At 43.3% G+C, this 24,206-nt stretch overlaps 1 protein-coding gene and 1 pseudogene across 1 annotated transcript in view; both read left to right on the forward strand.

The window, feature by feature from the left end:
- Positions 1 to 17,943, forward strand: part of SHISAL2A (shisa like 2A) — a 198,405-nt gene extending 180,462 nt beyond the window's left edge. Inside the window, exons 3-4 of the mRNA XM_077453304.1 lie at positions 5,618 to 5,819; positions 17,823 to 17,943. Of these exons, the coding sequence (XP_077309430.1) occupies positions 5,618 to 5,802 (185 nt within the window). The 3' untranslated portion in view covers positions 5,803 to 5,819; positions 17,823 to 17,943. The remainder of the gene's footprint in view (positions 1 to 5,617; positions 5,820 to 17,822) is intronic.
- Positions 9,495 to 24,206, forward strand: part of LOC143927144 (heterogeneous nuclear ribonucleoprotein U-like protein 2) — a 159,358-nt pseudogene continuing 144,646 nt past the window's right edge.

Here is a 24,206-nt window from a genome sequence, read left to right on the forward strand (position 1 = left end):
TTATAACGCAAAAAATAAAAATCGCAGGGGTGGTCAAATACCACCAAAAGAAAGCTCTATTTGTGGGAAAAAAAGGACGTCAATTTTGTTTGGAAATCACATCACACGTTGTCAGTTAAAGCGACGCAGTGCCGAAACGCAAAAAGTGGTCTGGTCTTAAGCCAGCAAAATGGTCCGGTCTGAAAGTGGTTAATACAGCACATTCAGCGGGCTCACATGTTAGTAAGGGACATTCAGTTTGCCCGAAATAAACTGTAAATGTAAAGTGTAGCAAAAGCTGGAGTTCAGCTTCAATCCTGACCAAATGGTCTTAGGCAATATGGTAGTTTTGGCCACCCTTACTACTTTTATGTCATTATATAATAGAGTGAAATGGCCATTGGAAGCTTTATAAACCTATTAGGCGTGGCACTTAACGAAAGGCCGTCAATGAAAAATGACATCTACCACCAATAATGTTCTCTTTGTCGATATGTTTTTTTTTCTATCCATTTCCCATGGAGCATTGCTTGAAGTTTCTCTAGGAGAAGAACAAAATGCAATCAAAACGTTATTATGCTGGCTACCTGGGAGATGTGAGCATCTAATATTATATATTTTCAGATGAATGCGGAGACATGAGAACATGTTGTTCTGTCTTAGAGAATTCACACAAGTGTGAAGACTATCAAAAGCATGTTAATATCTTAATTCTGGTCCCCAAAAATATACTTTATACAGTATATATTGATTACTACACACGTGATCATTTTAATATTTATGTACAAATACAAATATAACTTTTTTTTTTTAGAATGCATTGTCTACTATATTTATTGGCACCTGAAAAGTTCCATACGAATGTCTTGTAATATCTCATATAGGACCTCAACATACCTGTAAAGTCTAACATAATGACATGTGGTTTGCTAAAGAGTTTATATGCTAAACAACTGCCATTCTATTCTTTTTTGTTTTGTGGTTTCTTGTCTTATTTTATCCTTTGATACATCTCAGTGCTGCGGACCTTCTTTGCAATCACTTTCTGTCTACATACAGACAAAAAATAAACTCAGCGCTCATTTGAGGAGAGACCCTGGAGGTTTACACAGATCAAATAAATGTGATTAAAAGAGTCTCTCAATAGGAGGGAAAAAGTCCATAGCAACAGTATCTAAGATGAAGAGGGAGAGGAATCCATGTACCAGCACCATAGGCAGCCAGTGTGAGTCTCTGCAATGCAACAAAGGAAAAGAAACACAGCACCTCTGAGTGCAGTATTGGTAAACCATTTAATAAGTCAGAAGTGAAACTACTCACAAAGGATGCTTAACTACTTCCCGACCGCCAGCCGTCAAATGACGGGCAGGCAGCAGACCTATTGTGGCAGGAGGGTGTCATATGACATCCTCCCGTTTAAACAGGGAATGCGCACGGAGACACCGCTCCCCACCGAAGGGGGTGAACAGCCATTGCGCATGGCTGTTTACCACGTGATCACACCCCCACTGTGCACGGCACATGCTCGCGATCGCGAGCGCGCTGCACGTGCACGTCGGTGGCGGCGTGTTCCCTGGGAACACTGCTCGTCACCGACGCTGGTAAACAGCCATTGGCCGGCTGTTTACCCACGTGATCGGCTGTGATCTTTTCACAGCCGATCACTAAAATGTAAACAAATCACGGTAAAGAGATGTTACCGGGTTCTCTTCCTCACACACCGATCGTGTGTGAGGAGTAAATTGCGGTAACATCTCGTTACCACTTACAGTATACACCAATCACACTGATTGACCCCCCCAATAAAGAGGACCACCCCTCATAGTATATGTCACTCACAGTCCATCAGAGTACCTGTCACAGTCCATCAGAGTACCCGAGTACCTGTCACAGTCCATCAGAGTTCCTGAGTACCTGTCACAGTTCATCAGAGTACCCGAGTACCTGCCACAGCCCATCAGAGTACCCGAGTACCTGCCACAGCCTATCAGAGTACCCAAGTACCTGTCACAGCTCATCAGAGTACCCGAGTACCTGTCACGGCCCATCAGAGTACCCGAGTACCTGTCCCGGTCCATCTGAGTACCCGAGTACCTGTCACGGCCCATCAGAGTACCCAAGTACCTGTCACGGCCCGTCAGAGTACCCGAGTACCTGTCACGGCCCATCAGAGTACCCAAGTACCTGTCACGGCCCATCAGAGTACCCGAGTACCTGTCACAGCCCATGAGAGTACCCGAAGTACCTGTCACAGCCCATCAGAGTACCAGAGTACCTGTCCCAGCCCATCTGAGTACCCGAGTACCTGTCCCAGTCCATCTGAGTACCCGAGTACCTGTCACAGTTCATCTGAGTACCTGAGTACCTGTCACAGTTCATCTGAGTACCTGAGTACCTGTCACAGTTCATCTAAATACCTGAGTACCTGTCATAGTTCATCTGAGTACCCGAGTACCTGTCACAGTCCATATGAGTACCTGAATACCTGTCACAGCCCATCAAAGTACCCGAGTAACTGTCACAGCCCAAGAGAGTACCCGAGTACCTGTCATAGCCCATCAGAGTACCCGAGTACCTGTCACGGCCCATCAGAGCACCAGAGTACCTGTCACAGCCCATCAGAGTACCCAAGTACCTGTCCCGGTCCATCAGAGTACCCGAGTACCTGTCCCGGTCCATCAGAGTACCCGAGTACCTGTCCCGGTCCATCTGAGTACCCGAGTACCTGTCACGGCCCATCAGAGTACCCAAGTACCTGTCACGGCCCGTCAGAGTACCCGAGTACCTGTCACGGCCCATCAGAGTACCCAAGTACCTGTCACGGCCCATCAGAGTACCCGAGTACCTGTCACAGCCCATCAGAGTACCCGAGTACCTGTCCCAGTCCATCTGAGTACCCGAGTACCTGTCACAGTTCATCTGAGTACCTGTCACAGTTCATCTGAGTACCTGAGTACCTGTCACAGTTCATCTAAATACCCGAGTACCTGTCATAGTTCATCTGAGTACCCGAGTACCTGTCACAGCCCATCAGAGTACCCGAGTAACTGTCACAGCCCAAGAGAGTACCCGAGTACCTGTCATAGCCCATCAGAATACCCAAGTACCTGTCACAGCCCATCTGAGTACCCAAGTACCTGTCACAGTCCATATGAGTACCTGAGTACCTATCACCGCCCTTCAGAGTACCAAAATACCAGTCACCAGGCCATCAGAGAACCTGTCACCAGGCCATCAGAGTACCCGAGTACCTGTCATCAGGCCATCAGAGTATCTGAGTACCTGTCACCAGGCCATCAAAGTACCCGAGTACCTGTCACTAGGCCATCAGAGTACTCAAGTACCTGTCACCAGCCCATCAGAGTACCTGAGTACCTATTTGCAGCCCATGCCCCATAGAATATACGTTGGGGTGTTTGCTTTCCAAAATGGGGTCATTTTGTGGGTAATTTCATTGTCCTGGTGCTCCAGGACCTTCAGAAGTGTAATAGGTAGGAATGAAATGAGATGTGTCATTTATGCTCCTAGAACTCCTGAAGGTACTACTTCAATGATTGGCCTCTCTATGTGACCAAGCTGTGTAAAAGTGCTACACATGTGGTATCACCATACTCAGGAGGAGTAGTAGAATGTGTTTTGGGGTTTAATTTTTGCTATATACATGCTATGTGTTTTTTTTCACATATTCCAAAAACTTCTGGAAAAAAATGAACCGTTCAAAAGACTCATCATGCCTCACAGATTATACGTTGGAGTGTTTGCTTTCCAAAATGGGGTCATTTTATGGGAAATTCCATTGTCCTGGTGCTCCAGGGCCTTCAAAAGTGTAATAGGTGGCTGTGAAATGAGATGCGTAATTTTTGCTTGTAGAACGTCTGAAGGTACTACTTCAATGTTGGTGTTCTGTATGTGGCCAGGCTGTGTAAAAGTCTCACACATGTGGTATCGCCATACTCGGGAAGAGTAGCAGAATGTATTTTGGGGTGTAATGTGTTGTATGCATATGCTGTGTGTGAGAAATAACCTGATAATATGACAATTTTGTAAAAAAAAAAATAATAATAAAAAAAAATCTTCATTTTGCAAAGAATTGTGGGAAAAAATTACAACTTAAAAAAACTCACTATGCTACTTACTTAATACCTTGGAATGTCTAATTTCTAAAAAGGGGTCATTTGGGGGGTATTTGTACTTTCCTGGCTTGTTAGTGTCTCAAGAAATGAGATACACCTGATGTACTGAAGGCCTGATCAGATGTGATAAATTTTCAGTGATTGGCACCATACTTTGTAGACTCTATAACTTTCACAAAGACCAAATAATTTACACTAATGTGGGTTATTTTTTACCAAAGATACGTAGCAGTATACATTTTGGACAAAATTTATGAAGAAAAATTAATAATTAGCAAAAATTTATGACAGAAACAAAGAAAGGCATTTTTTTTCACAAAATTTACATATTTTTTTATTTATAGCACAAAAAATAAAAAACCCACTAGTTATTAAATACCACTAAAAGAAAGCTCTATTTGTGTGGAAAAAAGGATGCAAGTTTCATATGGGTACAGTGTTGCATGACTGAGTAATTGTCATTCAAACTGTGAGAGCACTGAAAGCTGAAAATTGGTCTGGTCAGGAAGGGGGTGTAAGTGCACTGTATTTAGGTGGTTAAACACAAGCATCATAGTAATTCTGCAGCAAAATCTGGGGGGGTTATCCTAAACTTCTGTGTCTCCGAAGTTCAGTTGACAGCTCGTGAAGGTGGATTCCAGCATTTGCAGCCTATGAGAACAGTGCAGTATTGGTAAACCATTTAATAAGTCAAAAGTGAAACTACTCACAAAGGGAGCATAAACAAAACCGTAATCCAGCAGAAAAATCCGGGGGTGGTTTTCTCCTAAACGTTTGTGTCTCTGAAGTGCAGCTGACAGCTGGTGCAGGTGGATTCCAGCATTTGTAGCCTATGAGAACAGCGGGGAACACAGGGGCAATCGGAGATGATGTCACTTCTGGGTGCAGGGTGAGAGGAGGTGACTTCGTGTTCGGAGCATGCTTGCTCCTTCCTCAGACCACCTGGAGGGAGCAAGCATGCTGCAAATGCTGGAATCTACCTGCATGAACTGTCAGCTGCACTTCAGAGACACGAACGTTTAGGAGAAAACCACCCCCGGATTTTTCTGCTGGATTACGGTTGTGTTTATGCTCCCTTTGTGAGTAGTTTCACTTTTGACTTATCATTAAATGGTTTACCAATACTGCACTTAGAGGCGCTGTGTTTCTTTTACTTTCTGTCTACATGCATTTACTCCAGCGATTGCTGATTTGCTGGTGGTGACAATAGTGGTTCATGCCTGTGTAAGATGTTTAGAAATGGCTACTAGAAGCCTGTGGGGTTGGAGGGGGGGACATTATCACCCTATAACAGGAATTTCCCAAACAAAGACCTTCAGGCAGGATCATCAGGTGTTACTTTAATGAAAGCGGTGGAGGTAAAAATTACTTATTAAAATGTAAAAGCTTATATGAGATTTTAGTAATAGGGTTTACATCTACTTTAATAAGCACTAATTTATGAAAGAATTTGGGAATTGTTATTGTATTGTGTCTAACACTCACATCTCCACATTTTATTCTAGGTACAGAACAGAACTCATTGGAAGGTCCCAGCAGATCCACCCAGTCAACAGCCCCCGAGGGATTCAAGCGTCATTTTCTGAGCCATAAACTGGACTGTGATAACCAGCCCCAAGACCCAGACAGATTGTTTCAGAGATGTTTCCTTGCCACTGTGACAACAATTAATGTCCAAGGACCCTCCTGAACTCTTTGATCACTCATGTACGTAACAATTATTTCACACACTCAGTATGAATTCTGACAGTTTCATTACTCTTTGATGACACTATGATCTACAACATTTTTCAATGGTTTTTGCCCTTATAATGATTCCCTGAGGCACTTGCAAGTACATCATTTTTATGTTTTGTAAGGGAATAAATTGTTCGGTCTCGTTTAGATCTTGATACAATCTCACAGTAAACAATTTTGTATAGGCTTTCGGCAGTGACAAATCAGTAGGAGAAAATGTACAAGTGAAGGCAGAAGGCTGGAAGTTAATAAAAAGTCTCTGTAGGGAAATTTACATTGTTCTTTAAAGTGAGTTTTGCGTCAAAAGATCAATTACCTTGCTCCACAATAAAAGAAATCATGCTATGAAACAAACAATAACAAGTAAAGGAGGATGGAGAGGTGTTGATAAAAGTGTAAATTGGAAACCAGGTCCTACTGCAAAGAGAAGACTCATCAATGTTTTATAGATTGCTAGCTTGGAGGAAGAAATAACAAGCCTTATTTCAAGAAGCCCACAAAGGAAATACTGCCCGTAAAATGTACATAAAGTTCAAAGAACTCTTTGAAAACTAAGCAAAATACCTGCGTGGGAAGGCTATGGTGCAGGGGGGAGGACTGGGACCCTGTGACCTGGGAAGCAAAAACAATCAACAAACTCTTTCACGGTAGGGAGAGATTCCCTTTGGCAAAAAAAATACAACATCCAGTGTGCCATGGTGCCACAGTGACTAGTGGGCATGTGGACGACACACATTTTTTTATGTGACTCACCTTGACATGCTTCACCATTGGCTTTTTTACATCTCTTAGCATTCCTTTGCACAAAATCTCAGAGCCCCAAAGAAAGTTGGAGCTGGAGGACTTCCTTCTACCAAACACTGTAATTGCAGGTCTAAACAGGGAGCATGTAGCTAAACAATGCCCAGCATTTAATATATTATTATTATTATTATTATAATAATACAGAACTTTTATAGTGCCAACAGTTTGCATAGCGCTTTAAAAAATAAATACAGTTCAGCTACAATGCAATTCATTATACAAAGCTTAGGAGTGCCCTGCTTGTGGGAGCTTACAATCTCAGTGCCATCAACCCACCAGCATACCTTTTTAAGATTGACCCAGGGGGCTAATGCCCCCTTACCCAGTCTCCCTCTGCTCTGCTGGATGCACAGCAAGGGAAAATAGCTTGTTGCATGTAATACTTCTGACAGAAGATATTTTGCTTCAAGTGCCTTTAAAGGCTAAATCCACCTTGCAAAATATCAGATCAGAAAGGTGGACTTCAACATTTAACTTTTGCTAAGAAAATAAAACAATTGTCAGGTCAGATACTGTAATCTGCATAAACCAAGTAGCTAACACCTCTGAAAGCCCAGCGTTGAGCTGCCTTAATAACTCAATACAGTGGAACCTTGGATTGCGAGTAGCTCAGTTTGCAAGCATTTTGCAATGCAAGCAATTAAAAAAAACACCCGACTCGCTTTGCGTGCGTTGTCTCGCAAGACAAGCAGGATTCAAGCTGCTGGACTGTGCAGTGACGCTCAGAGACACTCAGTTCCAGAGTGTCTCCGAGCATCTCCGTGCGTCTCTGAGGGTCTCTGAGTGTTTCCCAGTGTCTCCAGCACCCCCACCCCTCTGGCTACATGCACTACTGCATAGACAAGCAGTGACTGTGGAACAGATTATCTGAGTTTCCATTATTTCTTATGGAGAAACTCGCTTTGATATACGTGTGCTTTGGATTACAAGCATTCTTCTGGAACGAATTATGCTTGTAATTCAAGGTATTACTGTATGTGAAAAACCACTGATAACTATTCATATGGACAAGTAACAATGTGAATAAATGAATCGCAACAGTTTCACAATAAAAGAAACATGCAAAACACACACAAAAAGATAAACAAAAATGACCAGGGACACCATCTTTTTTTTTGTGTTTTGAATGGACATTCATTTTTTTTTATGTTGAAACTGTTGTCATTCATTTATTCATGAGGATTTTTTGTTGGCAGAGGAGGTAAATTTAGGCAGGCCTAGCTGGTTGCTAGGCCTGTTTGTTTTCATTCTGGGCTGGGAGTGGTTCAGGGTAGCAGCTGGTGACTCATAGGCCGCATCACTTTACTGTTAGCGCCCTCTTCCTTCTAGAACGTGCTAGAAGGAGAGGAAGGGAAAAGAGGGGGGCTTCCTGGGGCATTCTAAAGAGCTTCGACCAATTCCCAACTTGGATTGGCAAGGGGCAGGCCTCCTTAAATGCCTAGGGTCAGCCCAGCTGGGGAGGAGTTGTCGGGTGGAAGAGCTGGAGTGAGAGAGTGTGGAGGCTGTCGGGGCCCACGGGGAGCTCCCCAGTCTGGTGGGTGAACCTGGACTGGGGTTCGGGTGCATCCAGGAGTGATAAGATCCTGGAAGTAGAAGCACATGAGAGAGCAAGTAAAGGACGGCTTGAGAGAACACTTTTAAGAGTCTCCAGGGAGGATTACTGGTCGCAGCCAGGGGGGCTGGTAAGTGAGCACAGTCTGGAGGACTGGGGAGGCACACCTGAGAGAACTGGGAGATTGCCGTTTGAGAGATGGGTGCAGAACCAAGAGTGAAGACTGTGGGAAGGGCAGTGGAACAAGGTCATTGCAGCCAGGCTGGCTGGCAAGACCTGAAGAGAGCTATCTGGGAGTGGTAGCTGAATGGAAGATAGCACCTGAATTATTTCTACACTACAGGGGCCCGAAGTCCCTGCCCGCAAAAGGCAGTTCATTGAGGCCTGGCTGAAGTAGTGTCAGGCCTACTATGCGGTGCTAGCTAGTCAGGAAGAGTAACAGCATGCAGCAAGGGAAGTGCAGGTAGAGTAACAGTTTGCAGCAAGTGAAGTTCTGGAGGAGGAACAGTGTGTAGCAAGTGTTTGTGCTGGAGAGAAGGTTAAAGTGTGTATACTAAAGTGTTTATAGAAGTCCCAAGCAATTTCGCACTGCATATTCTGGATCATTCCATATTCCCCATTTCTCATCCAAGTTTAATTCCCTCAAATAAAAAAATGAAACAAAAACAAAGCTTATGGACTGTTCTATGTCTCTGAGTGACTGAGAGATGGATGTCTGGCTGGCAGGGGACAGGGGAACCATGACATTCAACAACCCCTATGGGGGCATGGCTATATCCGTTTAAATAGTTGTCTGTGATTTTCGCATAATAGGTTATTAACCAGGTTAGCTACCTGGTTTATATAGATTACCGAGGGGATTATTAAAGTGGTTGTGAACCCTTACAAACCACTTTTTACAGATTATCTCCTAAGCCTGCATGGTTTAGGAGATATCCCCTGCATCAGCATGTGCTCATGTCATTGGCAGGGCCGGTGCAAGGATTTTTGACACCCTAGGCAAAATGTCATTTTGCTCCGTCCCTGACTCCACCCTCTTTGCCAGTGTTAAATGGTTTGATTCAACCCTCTAACTGCTACATCTGCAAGACAGCTTGTTCTTTTGAAAAACAACACTAGCAGGATCACCAGCTGAAAATAAAAGAGAAAACCTAAAAACAAAACACAAAACTAATGCAGCTACCCATCTAAGAATAGTTAAGCTGCAGTATAATAAACATTTTTCTTTGCTTTAATACCACTTTAAGAGAATAAAGTGATTCTGTTATACATCAATGTATAGGTAGATGATGGGAAGGAAGGAGTTTAACAAACAGAAAGGGGTAAAGCTATTTCCAGTGCTGACAAGGGAGAGAGAAGGGTCAGGGAGCGGGAGAGAGGGGAGCTTTGGAGGAAGACCTCTCTTTTCTGACAAGTTCTCATCTTTGTGATCAGGCTCTCGAGCCACTCATGGGGTAACTGAGGGCAAAGTTTTACAATGAAGTCAATGTGCCGGAGAACCTGCCTTTGAAAGAAGGCTGTATAGAGGTTTCTTTGCTCCATGTGGGTTGGTCTGTTTAACTGTTAGCTCCTCAGCTGGGTGAAGATGACTTATCCTTTGCTTATTACAGCCAAGATTTGAAGGTTACCAGTGCACATTTTGAAACTTACAGGGAATCCTTTAGTGAAAACGATGTGGTTGGCTGGCCTGCTAACCTTATTGGTGACTCTAAGGAAATATATTTCTCTAAAGATGGCACTGAATTTGGGCAGGCACTTGATATAGAGAAAAGTACACTGGGAGAGCAGGCATTTCTGCCCTATATTTTGTGCAAAGGCTGCACTTTCCAAGTGAACGTTGGACAGAGGGAGGAGCTCTGGTATGTTCAACCTGATAACTTCACATTCCTAAAAGAGTGGGCAGATGAGGATCTTTCAAGGTACCATCACCACCAACAAAAAAATTAGGAGTTTGTGGTGTTGCTTATAGTTTCGGGAACTGGAAAAAAAACATGGGCTGAAAAACACATTAAGGAAAACCCAAACAATTCCAGCATCTTTGTACAGATGCTCTCCTGCCACAACTGAAGGCAGGAGGACCCAATGCCCCTGAAGAAGATGAGAAAGCCAAAGGATCATCTTGTCCAGGTAGCAACTCAGTGTTTGATCAGGCTGGTGCCACTGGATTAAATGATCAAAATGAAGAATGCGCCAACCTGTAAATGGTTAACATATAACTATTGCCCCTTTAAGTGTGGATCACACTATCAATTAGTTTTTGGCATCAATAAAGTGAGGTGCTGTTATATTACCATAAAATTATATATATATATGTAGCACTGACCCCCGAAGGAGCTGCTGGTTTTGTTGGGCTTACTGTTACCTTCTTGACCTCGCCTCCGTCTAGGGGTTCCCGTGGTAGATGGCCCAAATAAATGCAGAAATTGACACTTAATTCTCTTTTGGGTTATTTATTTTAGAAGATAACACAGTTTCTTAATGAAGGGTAGAGGGTTAGAAAGGAAGTTACGGTACTTTTGGAAATGTAAAATCCAGAGAATAAACGTTTCACAGCTGGATTCTCACAACCTCTGGATAGACCTCCTCTCATTAGGCCTAGCAGCTGGCAAGGTGTTAAGTAAAGTCTCTGCCACAGACTTGGATGTAACTGAGGAACGTAGACAAATTTAGAGAACTATCATACGGCACCAGTATCTCTCAGCCGGTCTGGCGATACAGTATGAATATAGATCCACAAAGTGTCCTTCAACTGAGCTTCCAGGCTCCTTCTGAAAAACCAGCCTTACGCATGGCCTTCTCCTGAAGAGTCCTCCCCTGGATGCTTCTCCAGTTGCTGGGCCTCTCCCTAGATGAGACGGCACCGAACCACCTTTGAATCATTATGGCCTCATATCCATTCAGGCCTGCCCCTGCAGCTGCTTCGCCTCGGGCTATCCAGCCAGGAGGCTCGGAATTGCATGGATCCCCACCCCATGCCAGGAGGGCCAACAGGGCTGGTCAGGAGGACCAGGACCAAAAAGATAGAAATCTCTTCTGGACCAGAACCCCAAGCATATGATCGCAGTACCTTAAATACCGCCTCCCAGAATGCACAGCAGGAAAACACTCCCACTAGGTTGGTTCCGAGACAATGATGCCTACCACTTGCTGGCAGTGACACCTGCAGCCAAGGAGAACTCAGTGCAATCCAGCTACACTGGCACTGAAACCATAATTTGGCAAAATTAGCCGTAAAACCCAACTGTGGTTTTAGGAATATTAATTTTCAAAAACCATATAGCACGGGCTCATCAGGAGCCAGCGCTATATATATATTTAATTTTTATCCACCTAAATTGTGAATCCTTCCAAAAAAAGCTTATGAAAATGTGGTTTCTGTAACCCACTTTTTCTTGTAAAAAATTAGTTGCAATGTGAAGTGCTGAAAAGATATGTGTATACAACACACGTACTATGCATAAAGGTTATCTAAAAATATTTTCAGATCAATAACATTTTATCAAAATACATAAAATTGCACCTATATGATGCTGTGACCAACACACAAAATGAACCCAAAAGGGATAAAAAAAAAAAAATGAAAAGCGATACAAATAAAATAAAATTAAAAACACAGTCCACTTTGCTGCAAAGATAGTCACTGGCTGCCTGCAGGAAGAGAAATTCGAAATCATTGATCGTTGTGTATGTAAAAAGTAGCTTTAGCTGTGAAAAGACTCTTTTGCCTTTTCTGGATGATTGTGAGACAAATTTCTTAGTTGTATGTACTGAAAAGAAATACAATTTAATTAAATTAAAAACACAGTCCACTTTGCTGCAAAGGTAGTCAGTGGCTGCCTGCAGGAAGAGAAATTATAAACCATTGATCGGTGTACTCTGTACAGCTCTGCACAGCACAGGAAAATGCATTGTTTCAAAGGATTTCAAGGTAAAAATGTGGAGGAAAAGGTTAGAAATTTGCAAAGAGAAGGAAGGAGATTGTCCCTGAATATGTGGTCCTGGAAATGAGAAGCATTCTCACTGCAAAGGAGGATTTTTTCATAAGATATTCTGTATGCTGAGCTGGGGTTAGGAAGAGAGAGGAAGGGTCAGTGAAGGTGCACACACGTGGAATGCTCCTGGGGGCTTACTTTGTAGCAGAGAGGGACGGGCGAGAGAAGGGATGTATGTGTGAAGCTGCTCGGTCGGGACAGGCTGCAGGCATGCTGGAGGCAGAGTTGGATGAAGCAGTGTGAGGAATGGATCCCCTCCACGTAGGACAGCTACACTTCCTGAGCCGTCACCTGCACTGTCCGCACACAGAGACAGACAGAGAGCAGAGGACGGAGCGGCCATCGGAGGAGGGAGAACTAATTTCTGCACCCCTCACTTTTTCTTCCCCACCTTCTCCCTTCCAGGGGCCGTGGTTGCGCCCTAGTCCACCTAGTGGTAGCACCGGCCCTGGTCATTGGCACATGTGTTCTGAAGCAACGGCTGGTTTGCGCCCTTGTTTCAGCTGAAGTGCCACTGAAATGCCATTTGTGGGAGTGATGTCACTGCAGCTCCGGTCAATCACAGTGACGGAGCCTGCAATACCCAGAAATAACTCCAGGAGACATGTCACCGGGCAGAGCAGTGTGACCACTGCGGGGGCTTCAATTTAAGATGATTATTTCATAATGGGCTAGTATGCTATGCATACTAGCTAATTATGCCTTTGTCTTGCAGGTTTTTTTGTGGGTTTACAACCACTTTAATCGGTTGCAGCCCGCTGGCCGTCAAATGACAGCTGAGCTGTGTGGCTCTCGTTCTGGGTGGACGTCACATGATGGCCTCCCAGAATGCTCGCCCATGGGGGAGCACATCGCAGCGATCGGTGGTGCAGTGTGTCAGTCAGACACACCGCTACACTGATCTCAGTAAAGAGCATGATGGAGGATCTTTACTACGTGATCAGCCGTGTCCAATCATGGCTGATCACGATGTAAACAGGAAGAGCCGTTGATCGGTCTGACAGACACAAGTAGAGGAGAGCCGATCAACTGCTCTCCTGACAGGGGAGTCTTTGCTGATTGTTTATCAGCACAGCCCCCCCCCCTCGGATGCCCACCCCGGACCACCAGGATGCCACCAGGACCACAAGGGATTGGCACCATGCTGGACCACCAGGTATGCCATCATAGACACCAGGAAAATGCCAATCAGTGCCCAGGCAGCTGCCAATCAGTGCCCATCCCTAATGCCTCTCAGTACCATCAGTGATGCCTATCACTGCCATCTAGCAGTGCTGCATATCAGTGCCATGTATCAGTGCCCAGCAGTGCCGCCTATCAGTGCAACCCATAAGTACCCATCAGTGTGGCCTTTCAGTGCCCATCAGTGTTGCCTATTAGTGCCCATCAGTGCCTACCAGTGCCACCCATGAGTGCCCATCAGTGCTGCATATCAGTGCCACCCATCAGTGCCGCTTACCAGTGCAGGTGATCAAATACCACCAAAAGAAAGTTCTATTTGTGGGTGCAAAATGCAAATAAAAATGTTGTTTGTAGCATGACCGCACAATTGTGATTTAACCACTTGTATATGTACATTGGCCGGGTGGGAGCCGCCTCCTTCTGACTGGACGTTCCTAAACGTCCATCAGAAGGAGGAGGATCGCGTGCATGTGTGCCCGCGCAGCGGCGCGATCCCGATGCGCTCGTGTCACCCGGACACGGCGCATCTCGGATCGGCAGGAGGGCTCTGTGATTAGCTCTCCTGATCACATGACGGCCGTGTCCAATCACGGCCGTCATGTGATGTAAACAAACAGCCGGTTGCTAGGCAATCGGCTCTCCTCTCCTCACACGGAAGTCATCGCTGAGGAGAGGAGGGCAGATCGCTGCAGCTGGCTGGTGATCAGTGAGTATGAGCTGTTTTCACAGATTTTTACTCACTGATCACTAGTCTAGTATAAACCTACAGTGTAAACACACATGTCACCACAATACACGTCACCACACATGTCCCCAAAACACACATGTCCCCAAATAATAAAAAGACATGTCCCCAAATAAAAAAACACATGTCCCCCACATATGTCCCACTAAAATCACATGTTCCAATGATTATCTGCACACATATGTACATGATCATTTGCGTACATATGTCCGTGATCACACAAACCAATTATTATACACTTAACGGAATTTTTTTTACCAAAAACATGTAGCAGAATACATTTTGGCTTACATTTATGACAAAATTCGATTTTATTGGATTTCTTTTAAAATAGAAAAAGGAAAATATTGTTTTTTTTTCAAATTTCTGCTTTTTTTGAGCTTACATCGCAAAAAATTAAAAACAAAGTCGTGAATAAATACCACCAAAATAAAGCTCTATTTGTGTTAACAAAATGATAAGAATTTCATTTGGGTACAGTGTAGCATGACCGCGCAATTGTCACTGAAATTGCCGAGAGCGATGAAACCTGAAAATTGGGCTGGGAAGGAAGGGGGCAAAAGTGCCCTGTATTGTAGTGGTTAAACAACGACAGCGATGAAAGCTGAAAATTGGCTTGGGCAGGAAGGGAATGTAAGTGCATGGTATTGAGGTGGTTAAGCACAGCAGCAGAGCAATAATTGTATGTTTAATAGAGATTGTACACTGATTGATATATTTTTTTTTACATTGAGATTGTGTGAGTAAGTGTTCTTCCCAAATAAATATATATATATATATATATATATATATAATTTGATTGAGACGCCTCAATGAGGGCAGAGTGAGGAAGTTTTAATAGTTCAGTTACTGTACATTGCAGGGTTTTTTTTTTTTTTTTAGCAGAAGAGACATGCAAAGTAGTCTTTCTTTGTATCAAAAAAGGTCTACCCCCTGCAATTTTTGGTTTTAAATCATTTTTAAAATATGTTTGTGTAGCATTAAATAGTTGCAGAATATATTTTTTTTAAACAACCATTCATTCATAATTATTGTTAAATTTAATACTTTGTCAAATTATTTGAATATTTGAAACATCTAGATCCATAGGCCTTGTTCACACGAGCATACCTAAAGTGATTGTGAGCGCGGCAGTTCCAAGAATGGAGCTGCCGCATTTGTCGACTCCCGTGCGCATGCGCGGGAGTGACGTCATCGCGGCTTCGCCGAATGACAGCGGCGGAGCTGCGAGATGCCACCAGCAAGATGGATGCGGCGGACTACAGGGGACAGCGGCGACTTCGCTGGCTCCTGTGTCAGGTAAGTGACACATAATGGGCTACTATGTGATGCATAGTAGTCCATTATGCTTTACCTTTGCAGGGAAAAAAAGAGGAAGTAAACTCATCAGGGTTTACTTCCTCTTTAAGTGTACACCCATGTGAGGGCCATGTTTGCCTGCAGGAATGCACAGATTGTCAACTGGAATGCAGCAGTTGCACAGACATAACTGTTAGGGCTCGTTCACACTTGCTCAAAATACTGACGCTTATGAAACGCTCCTGTAGCAATAATAGGTGCGGTTGATAAGCTTTTAATGAGCATTAAAAACGCTCCCTCCAAACGCCCTATTTACGTTTACTGCACCACAAACGCTTGCAATAGCTGGTTGCTAAGGAGCGGGCCGCGAAGCCGGCCCTCCCGTCCTTAAAGCGGGATTCCGCTCTTTTTTTTTTTTTCTTACCTGTGTTACAGGTGGGCGACTGCTACCTTCGCTTAGCATCCACGTCCGGCGTTTTTTTGACCCCCGGCACGACGATTCTTTTCCTCGGGATGACTTTTAAAAAAGTGCTCTGGCATTTTCCATTTTAAGTGTGGGCGTCTGAAGCCCACAGGCATTTACTTCCTGTATATCGATGGCGCTCGGCTCCCAGCATGCTCCGCTCTATCTCGCACATGCTCAGTGTGCAATGGTGGTAATGGCAGATACAGCTGCCTGCCCACTTTAAAAATGGCAAATTCGGACACGCCCTCGTCACGTGACCGGCATCCTAACGAAATCTCACGAGATTTCGCAATTTCATTGTCCCCCCATGGATTCTTGGGAAATTTCCCAGGGACCATTGCGAGGACGATAACCACGCCTACTCCCACGGGAGGACAACCAGGAAGTCAGCAGAAACATCTGAAATAAAAGGTAAGTAAAGAATATTTTTTTTTTTCAGGGTTCATTTAGGTAAGTATTCTATCTTGTGATTTTAATAATATGAAGTTTAATTTTTAGGTACCAAACCGCTTTAACAACCGATGTGTCATCAGCTGTCAGCAGGTTGTCCGCTGACAGCTGAAAGAAAAAAAAGGGCATGCCCCCCCAGTCCATACTAGGCCCATTGAGTCTGGTATGGACTGGGGAAGGGAGAACCCCACGGCAAAATGTTTACATTTTTATCACTCCTCAAACGCCTGCTTTTAATGCCAGTGTGAACTCCCAATTTGACATCTATGTGGGTGCAGTTGCATGTCCCCCAAACCCACACTGTCTGTGTTTGGGGACATGCACGCACACACTCCTGCACCCACACTGACTATGTGTACACAGATGTGTATATACAGTATAACACCTTATATAGTATTATGTAATTTAAATTCTTTATAATGGGTTCAGCTAGTTTTCAGCATAACAGAAATAAAATGAACATAGGATGCATTACGGTGAAAAAACATGAACCTTTACAACCCCTTTAAGGGTTCACACAATCCATAAAATCAGTTCTCCAGAAGGGGACAACCCACTACTTTGATGTAGGTGACATATAAGCCCCCCATGCTAGCAGCCAATATCTGTTACAAATGCTTTCGGTGGGGTACCCCCTTTTGTCTCTGATGACCTCTCAAAGCATATGATAAGAGTATGTATCCACAATGGCTGCATGCTCACTGCCTCCCTTGCTATGGGTATTCCAGCCCTCATACATGGTGTGCTGGGCTGGTTATCTTTGGGGTCCCAGGTTTTTTTTTGTTAGTTAAATTATATTTTAAAACTGTGTAAACCATAGGGTGTGTGCCAGGTGAGCCTGGGCACACCCTAATCACGATGTGTAATGCCGATTCCCCTACTGCCCAGCTGAGGCTGCAGAGAAAGACATGTGTTTGAGCTTTGGGGTGCACATCCTAAAGCAATAGGCTGCACACACCTATGGTGTAAACACAATGTCAGAACTATGCCAGCAAATGGAGTGCAGTCTCCAGCCAGTTTGTTTGTTTGTTTGGGGAAAAGGAGGAGGGGAGTCCCTTGGCATCTTAGGCTACTAGGTTGTGTGTTTCTATTGATGCACACAGCATAGAGAGAGACAACTCTAGTCCCTGTATGCAAGATTGGCATTATAAGATGCTGCAAGAGAAAGGAGCCACCCTGGAACAGGAAACCAGAGGCAACAGTTATGGCAGCAGCTTATAGTGGAACAAAAGAAAGAATTAAAAGATAAAGAAGCTGCATACATAGTAAGTGATTAAAACTGAGTTTATTATTATTGCTTTAGGTCTTCCCTGTAAAGACAGGAAGTTCAGGGAAGCAGCGCTAAAAAAAAACAAAAATAGCAGCATTAAAAGTTGTAAACTGTAAATTTTGGGGTAATAATTTTAACAAATGATTTACTGGTGAATGTTTGTTTTATTGTGCTCAATATATGTTTTTTGTGTTTTCTGTTTTCTTTGCACAGGTCATTGTGTTAGGATCCAGCATTTTCAAACAACCACTTTGGCTTTGATCTCCTGTATCTGGTACTCTGTACAGAAATGCTCCGCAGTCCATCAATAAACATTTATATCGGCTCTTTTCCATTGCCTGTCTTTGTGTGGCTTTTGTATTATTACTCGCTTTTTCTAGGAACGCAGTGGAACGGATTGGAAATTGTTCTCTATGCTGTGAAAGGGTGCCAATTAAAAAAACAGCTTGGAGTAAATGAATGGCAGGAGTCTCAAACCGACTTTCAACTGTTACAATTTAAACTTCTCTCTGCATACCAGTTTATTAAATTAGGAATTTCCACTCAGAGACTTCATGTCAAAGCAAAATATTACCTCCTGTGATTTATATCAGCTGCTAGTTTTCAAATCAAAACTGGAATTAAAGACGGGAGGCCAGAGATTAGGAAAAGTGGTAAAAATGGAGGATAACCATATTTAAAGGTACATATAGACTATAAGTGTTACGGGGGCCCTAGCATTCATTTCTATAATGTATGTTGAAAAAAACAAAAGAAAAGTTAAAGGGCAATTCTACTTTTGTTAAATATGTTGATATAACATAGATAATTGCTATACAAGCCTTTTTGTCATTTAGTGTTAATAAAATTAACTTTTCTAGTACAAATTTGTGGCCAGTTATGATTTTATTAAATCAGAAAAAAAATCAATATGGCTTTTTTATATGGGTGCATTTGGGGTGATTTTATACACCAACTGTGCATACCAGACATTCTCAACCAGGGTCCCTCCAGAGGTTGCTAGGGTTTCCTTAAGCTGCATAAGTCCTAGGGCCAACACCACTTGGCAGAGCCAGTAGCAAGACATCAATGTTTTTTTTTTTTGGCTGTCTGTAAGGTTAGCATTGTGACTACCATTGTAAAGGGGGTATTCTTCTCACTGACCACAAAAGTAAGGGGGACATTATTTCCACTGGCTACCACTGTAAGGGGGGGGGGGCATTGTTCCCGATGGCCACCAAAGTAAGGGGGGACATTCTACCCGCTTATCCCCAGTACATTGATTTTAGTAGGGTTCCCCTAGATCTAAAAAGGGTTTTCAAGGGTTCCTTGGGGTTAATAAGGTAGAGAATAACTGATGTACACAATGAGGTAGATTTACTAAATGCAAATAGGCTGTTCAGTTTGTATGGGAATTTTCCATTAGTGAATTATGTGAAGCTCTTCTGACTTACGTCATCCAATCATGTACAGATTTTTGTTTTATTTATTTACATACCTTGATCAGGTATTTTTTGCAAAGTGTATTTTGACAGCATTAACTAAGCGAAGGATAAATTCCCTTGCAAAGTTAACTGCCTATTTTCTTTTAGTAAATCAACAGTCATTTTCAACAGTTTAGGAGATATTCAGTATATGCACTGCTGTCGACTTCATCGGCACATGCGCATTGAAGAAACGGGCCACTGTGCTGTCTCTTCAGGAGTCATGTCATGCCGTGGCCGGCAGCTCTCATGCTCATGCACGGGAGTGACATCATAGCTGCTCCAGCCAATCACAGCACCGGAGCCACAAACTTGGAAGTAACTCCGGTGGAAGATGTCCGTGCTGTACTTGGAGGGCTGACGCCGATCCAGAGCACATATCCATCCAAAGGATGTACTCCCTAATATATTACTTCTACACTAGCTAAAAGGTTATTCCAGATCTGTAACGAGTTAGCGGTACCTATCTAAGGGATTTATTCCTTTCTATATTACCTATCTATCTTAGATATACTAACCTGTGCCGGCACCCCCTCCGTTCCATATGTTACCATTTGAAGCTTTGAAAGTAGTGCAGTCAGACAGCAAACACAGAATGTCATGAAAGCATTACTCATTTTAGTTCCCCTTTTCAGCATCTTCAATACAGTATACAAAGCAGGATATGACTGGGCAATATTTCCATTAAACCAATAGAAAATATCCACCTATAGTTTACCACCAATAGGGGACAGTCCCATTTTCATGAGTGTGGTCTATGTACCCCAGATATATTCATCATTCATCATACATTCGTCATTTGACATGCCATTTTTTTGAGGGGTGAGTGGGTATCTAGTTTTCACAGGTACCCAGATCCCACTTCATCTCCTGGCGCTGCGGCGCCGAGCGGAAGTTCACCTCTCCCCCTCCCTCCCTGCAATCTTCTGGGACATGTTACAGGTCTCAGAAGATTGCCCAGCCATTCATAACACGCAGTGCGGCTCACGCATGCGCAGTGCTTGCCCGCTGGCAATTGGGTCCATCTTATCTGGTAAGAGTACCTATCGACATCTTTTTAACAGAAGGCCTTCCTGTTTCAACAGTCTCACAGCCAGAGTTACGTTGTTGCAATATCACCACCTCTATTGAGGACTCACAAGTCACATGTTTGATGGACACACTTCTTAGGAAGTTGATTTTATTAATTTTTTATGTAAACTTTATCTTCACTGATTTTCTTTTTTTACATATGAATATTGGATTTGCACTTTGCATGTTTGCATTACATGTCTACATGTTTCCTATAGTAGCAATTTCAGTTCACTGCTGTTGTATTGTTTCATATTTAGTGCTACACTTTGTGTTTCGTATTTATTATAGCATAAAGTAAAACATATAGGGGGTTATTTACGAAAGGCAAATCCACTTTGCACTACAAATGCATTTGGAAGTGCAGTCGCTGTAAATCAGAGGGGGACATGCAAGGAAAATAAAAAAACAGCATTTTAGCTTGTATGTGATTGGATGATAAAATCAGCAGAGCTTCCCCTCATTTCAGCTCTACCCCTCAGATTTACAGCGACTGCACTTCCAAGTGCACTTTCAGTGCTATTTCAAGTGCAAAGTGGATTTGCCTTTCGTAAAAAAAACCTCCATAGTGTTTTTTTCAAAATGGTCACTCTTTTTTTGTTTATAGCGCTACAAATAAAGACTGCAGAGGTGATCAAATATCACCAAAGGAAAGCTCAATTTGTGGGGAATAAAATGATCAAAATTTCATATGGGTACAGTGTTGTATGACCGCGCAATTGTCATTCAAATTGTTACAGTGCTAAAAGCAGAAAATTGGTCTGGGCAGGAAGGGAGTGAAAATGCCCGGTATTGAAGTAGTTAAGCACAAGTTCCTCTTTTTAATATAGAAGAATCATCATAGCTTTATAAGTCTGATTAAAATAAACCATAGCAAAGAATTCCTTTATTCCTTTATACTGGCTTTTGACATTTACAAAAGCAGCAATCTAGATATTGGATGAAAGGCTTAGCACTGGGAAGCACTTTTTGAAAGATAAATTGTGCATTTTATATACAACTATATAGATCAGACCACAATGAGGGACAAATGAGGAGGAAAGGGGGACAGAGGGACAATATTCCAAATCAGGGACAGTCCCTCAAAATCAGGGACAGTTGGGAGCTATGACTTAGTAGTGAGGGAGTCAAATCTATGAGTGAATTTCAATAGACAGCAGAAGCTAAGACTGTGCATTGAATGACATTTACTAAAATCCTTGCAATAGGCTACATTCACAGTTTCAAATCTGATTGGGCTCAGTGGAAAATGTGTTTTTTTGCTCAAAGCTGAATTCCAGGTATGATCTTAATTGCTTAGTTACATTAGCTGCCACACTACATACTGACCACAGAGGGTCATTCCCTCAACACCAACACCATTCTCAGAATGCCTGTTATTACAAAAAAAAGGGTATTCTCTGATTGGAAGTGCTGGAGATTGTGATGTCACTGCCTTGTATTCATTCAAATGCCTTGTATTTTTTTCAATGAATACAATGCATTTCCTGAGTGGACAAGGAGGAGAAGAGGAGTGGTGATGTTACAAAAAAATACAAAGTCAATACTTAATAAATCGTGCTTGTCACAAATACTGTTCCATGTGATAAACAAATGTATACCATAAAATGTGCTTTACATCTTGTAAAACAAATATAAGCAAAATTTGTAAAAATAAGTAAAGTCCAAAACATAAATTCTCAATGTGTAAGTGCTCTTTACATTTAAAGTTGGTGCTTAATTCCACTTGTACATATAGTGCCCCAAAAGATATGCACTCACCTGATGGATATGACCAACTATCTCTAATATGGTCGGATGCACTTGTGGGGCATGTCCCCTTTAAATCCAGTACTTCTTATATTAGCTTTGCTTGGTGTTGAAAGTCTAATAATACCACTCAGAGGGGAACAACAAGAGGGAAGCTCATAACCCCAGTGGAACCGAACAGAAGACACAGGAACCAGAAGATAGCAACGATCACTGTTGTAGTGCTGACTTACACAGTGGTTATCAGCTTCCACAGCAGTCCCCCAGGTATGAAATATGCATATTTACATTGGCCCAAGCTGCAAATAAGATCAGGGCTGCTGACAGTACAGCCTGCCCCTCTTGTACCGGGCCCAGGCCCCATCAGTTCAAAAGGGGGGCCTGGCACCTACTGAGCAGGAGTGCCGGCTTTACTGTCTCATTGCTGACTCTTGTGGCTCTCCCTGCTGTACTGCCAGCTTCTCCGGCCTTTTCTCCTTCCAGGTGTGCTGCAGGGGGTGTCAATATTTGCCACCCACCTCCCTTCTGTCCAGCTCCCCTTCTGTGCTCCCCCTCACCTACAGCACTGCAGCCATACAGAGGGAATGTTTCAGGATGGAGAGCAGAGACTGGCAAAAATATCCTATTTACCAGCCCCTTTCTTTCCTGAATTAACCTACCTATTGAGTAATAGGTACTGATTGCTCCTGAGTCCATTTATCACAAACGCATAGTAAGCTGTCTTTATTATATGCTTCAGTTTGTGAATGAACAGGAGTGCTTCCAAATCATTCACTGTCTAGTGGAGCTGAGGCTGCAGAGAAAGGGAATGGGCAATCTCTGTCCTCAGTCCATTTCTCTGTTTCAAATGTGAGAGATCAGTGGTCTGTTTAGACCACTGATATTTCACCAAAGGCCCCCAGCAGTGCAGTTTAAAAAATGTAAAAAAATAAATAAATTTAATTAAAAAACTATTTGTAAGGACTCGTTCAAATGGGCTTTGCTCTCTGAAGAGCAGTCAGCTTCAGAGAGCATTTGACCAGTGGTGAAGAGGCATATTGCCTCCTCACCACCTATTTTAACCCTGCAGAGCAATGCTATTCATCTGAATGGGTGTTGTATAGTGATGAGCCGAACAAAGAGCATCATACCAGTAATTGAAGTATAAAGTATATGCGGTTATTCAGGTAAAAGTCATGCAAACATTGATATCATCAGCAATGGTCAGTTGTAAAACAACTTACATATAAAATGAACAATGGGTACATAATTGGGTAATAAACAATTAATAAATGGGCATCTGGTGTACCCTAAGAGTAAAATACATGTGATACCTGGGCATCTAATGTACCCGATGTGTTTCGCGAGATCCAGCTCGCTCTTTAGGGGTTGATGCGTGTATGGCTGTACCAAAGATGCAAGAATATATAAATGGGTAAGTGGTTTTGGCATTGATAAAATAGTTGCACAGTGTGGGAGCCATGATGTAGGAGCCCATACTCACCACTATATGAGAGCTAAACGACAGGTGTGCGGTTCCCAGAGGCAGCAGCAAGTGTCTTACCCGGGGGATGAGGAGGCGGAGCCAAACGGGATCCCGAAGGGGCAAACCAGAGGACATGCATGGTTTCACGCTGACAACATGAAGAACAAAAACAAACTACAACTGGCATCTGTTTATTTCTGTGATCAGCTGTCATTGGCTGACAGCTGATCACATGGTAAAGGGCCTGCTGTGATTGACCTTTCCCCTGATCAATGATCAGCCGAGTCTCACGGACTTGGCAAACACAGAGCTTGCCGCCGCGTGCCCCAGGGGGTGCTGGGGAAGCACGAGAATGGTATGACATCCTCCCGGCAATTTAAAACCCTGATGGGTTTACTTCCTCTTTGTCTCCCTGCAAAGGTAAAGCATAATGGGCTACTATGCATCGCATAGTAGCCCATTATGTGTCACTTACCTGACACAGGAGCCAGCAATATCACTGCTGTCCCCTGTAATCCAGAGCATCCATCTTCTTCTGGGTGCCACTCACAGCGCCGGAGCAGCGATGACGTAACTCCCGCACATGCGCACGGGAGCCACCACTAAGCGGAATGCTGCTAACGGCGATAGTGCGCCTGCGCGTCTCTGTCTACGGCGCATGCGCCATAGACAGCAGTCACTGTTTTTTAGTAAATATCTCCTAAACCGTGTAGGTTTATGAGATATTTCTTGGACCTACAGGTAAACCTTAATCTAGGCTTACCTGTAGGTCAAAGTGGTTTGTAAGGGTTTACAACCACTTTAAGCCTGCGCCGTAGCAGTCTTTCGGCTATAGCACAGGCGGCAAGT

Source organism: Lithobates pipiens, unplaced genomic scaffold (genome assembly GCF_037356315.1).
Source record: "Lithobates pipiens isolate NorthernLeopardFrog02 unplaced genomic scaffold, aLitPip1_a1.2 Scaffold_23, whole genome shotgun sequence".
Classification (NCBI taxonomy): domain Eukaryota; kingdom Metazoa; phylum Chordata; class Amphibia; order Anura; family Ranidae; genus Lithobates; species Lithobates pipiens.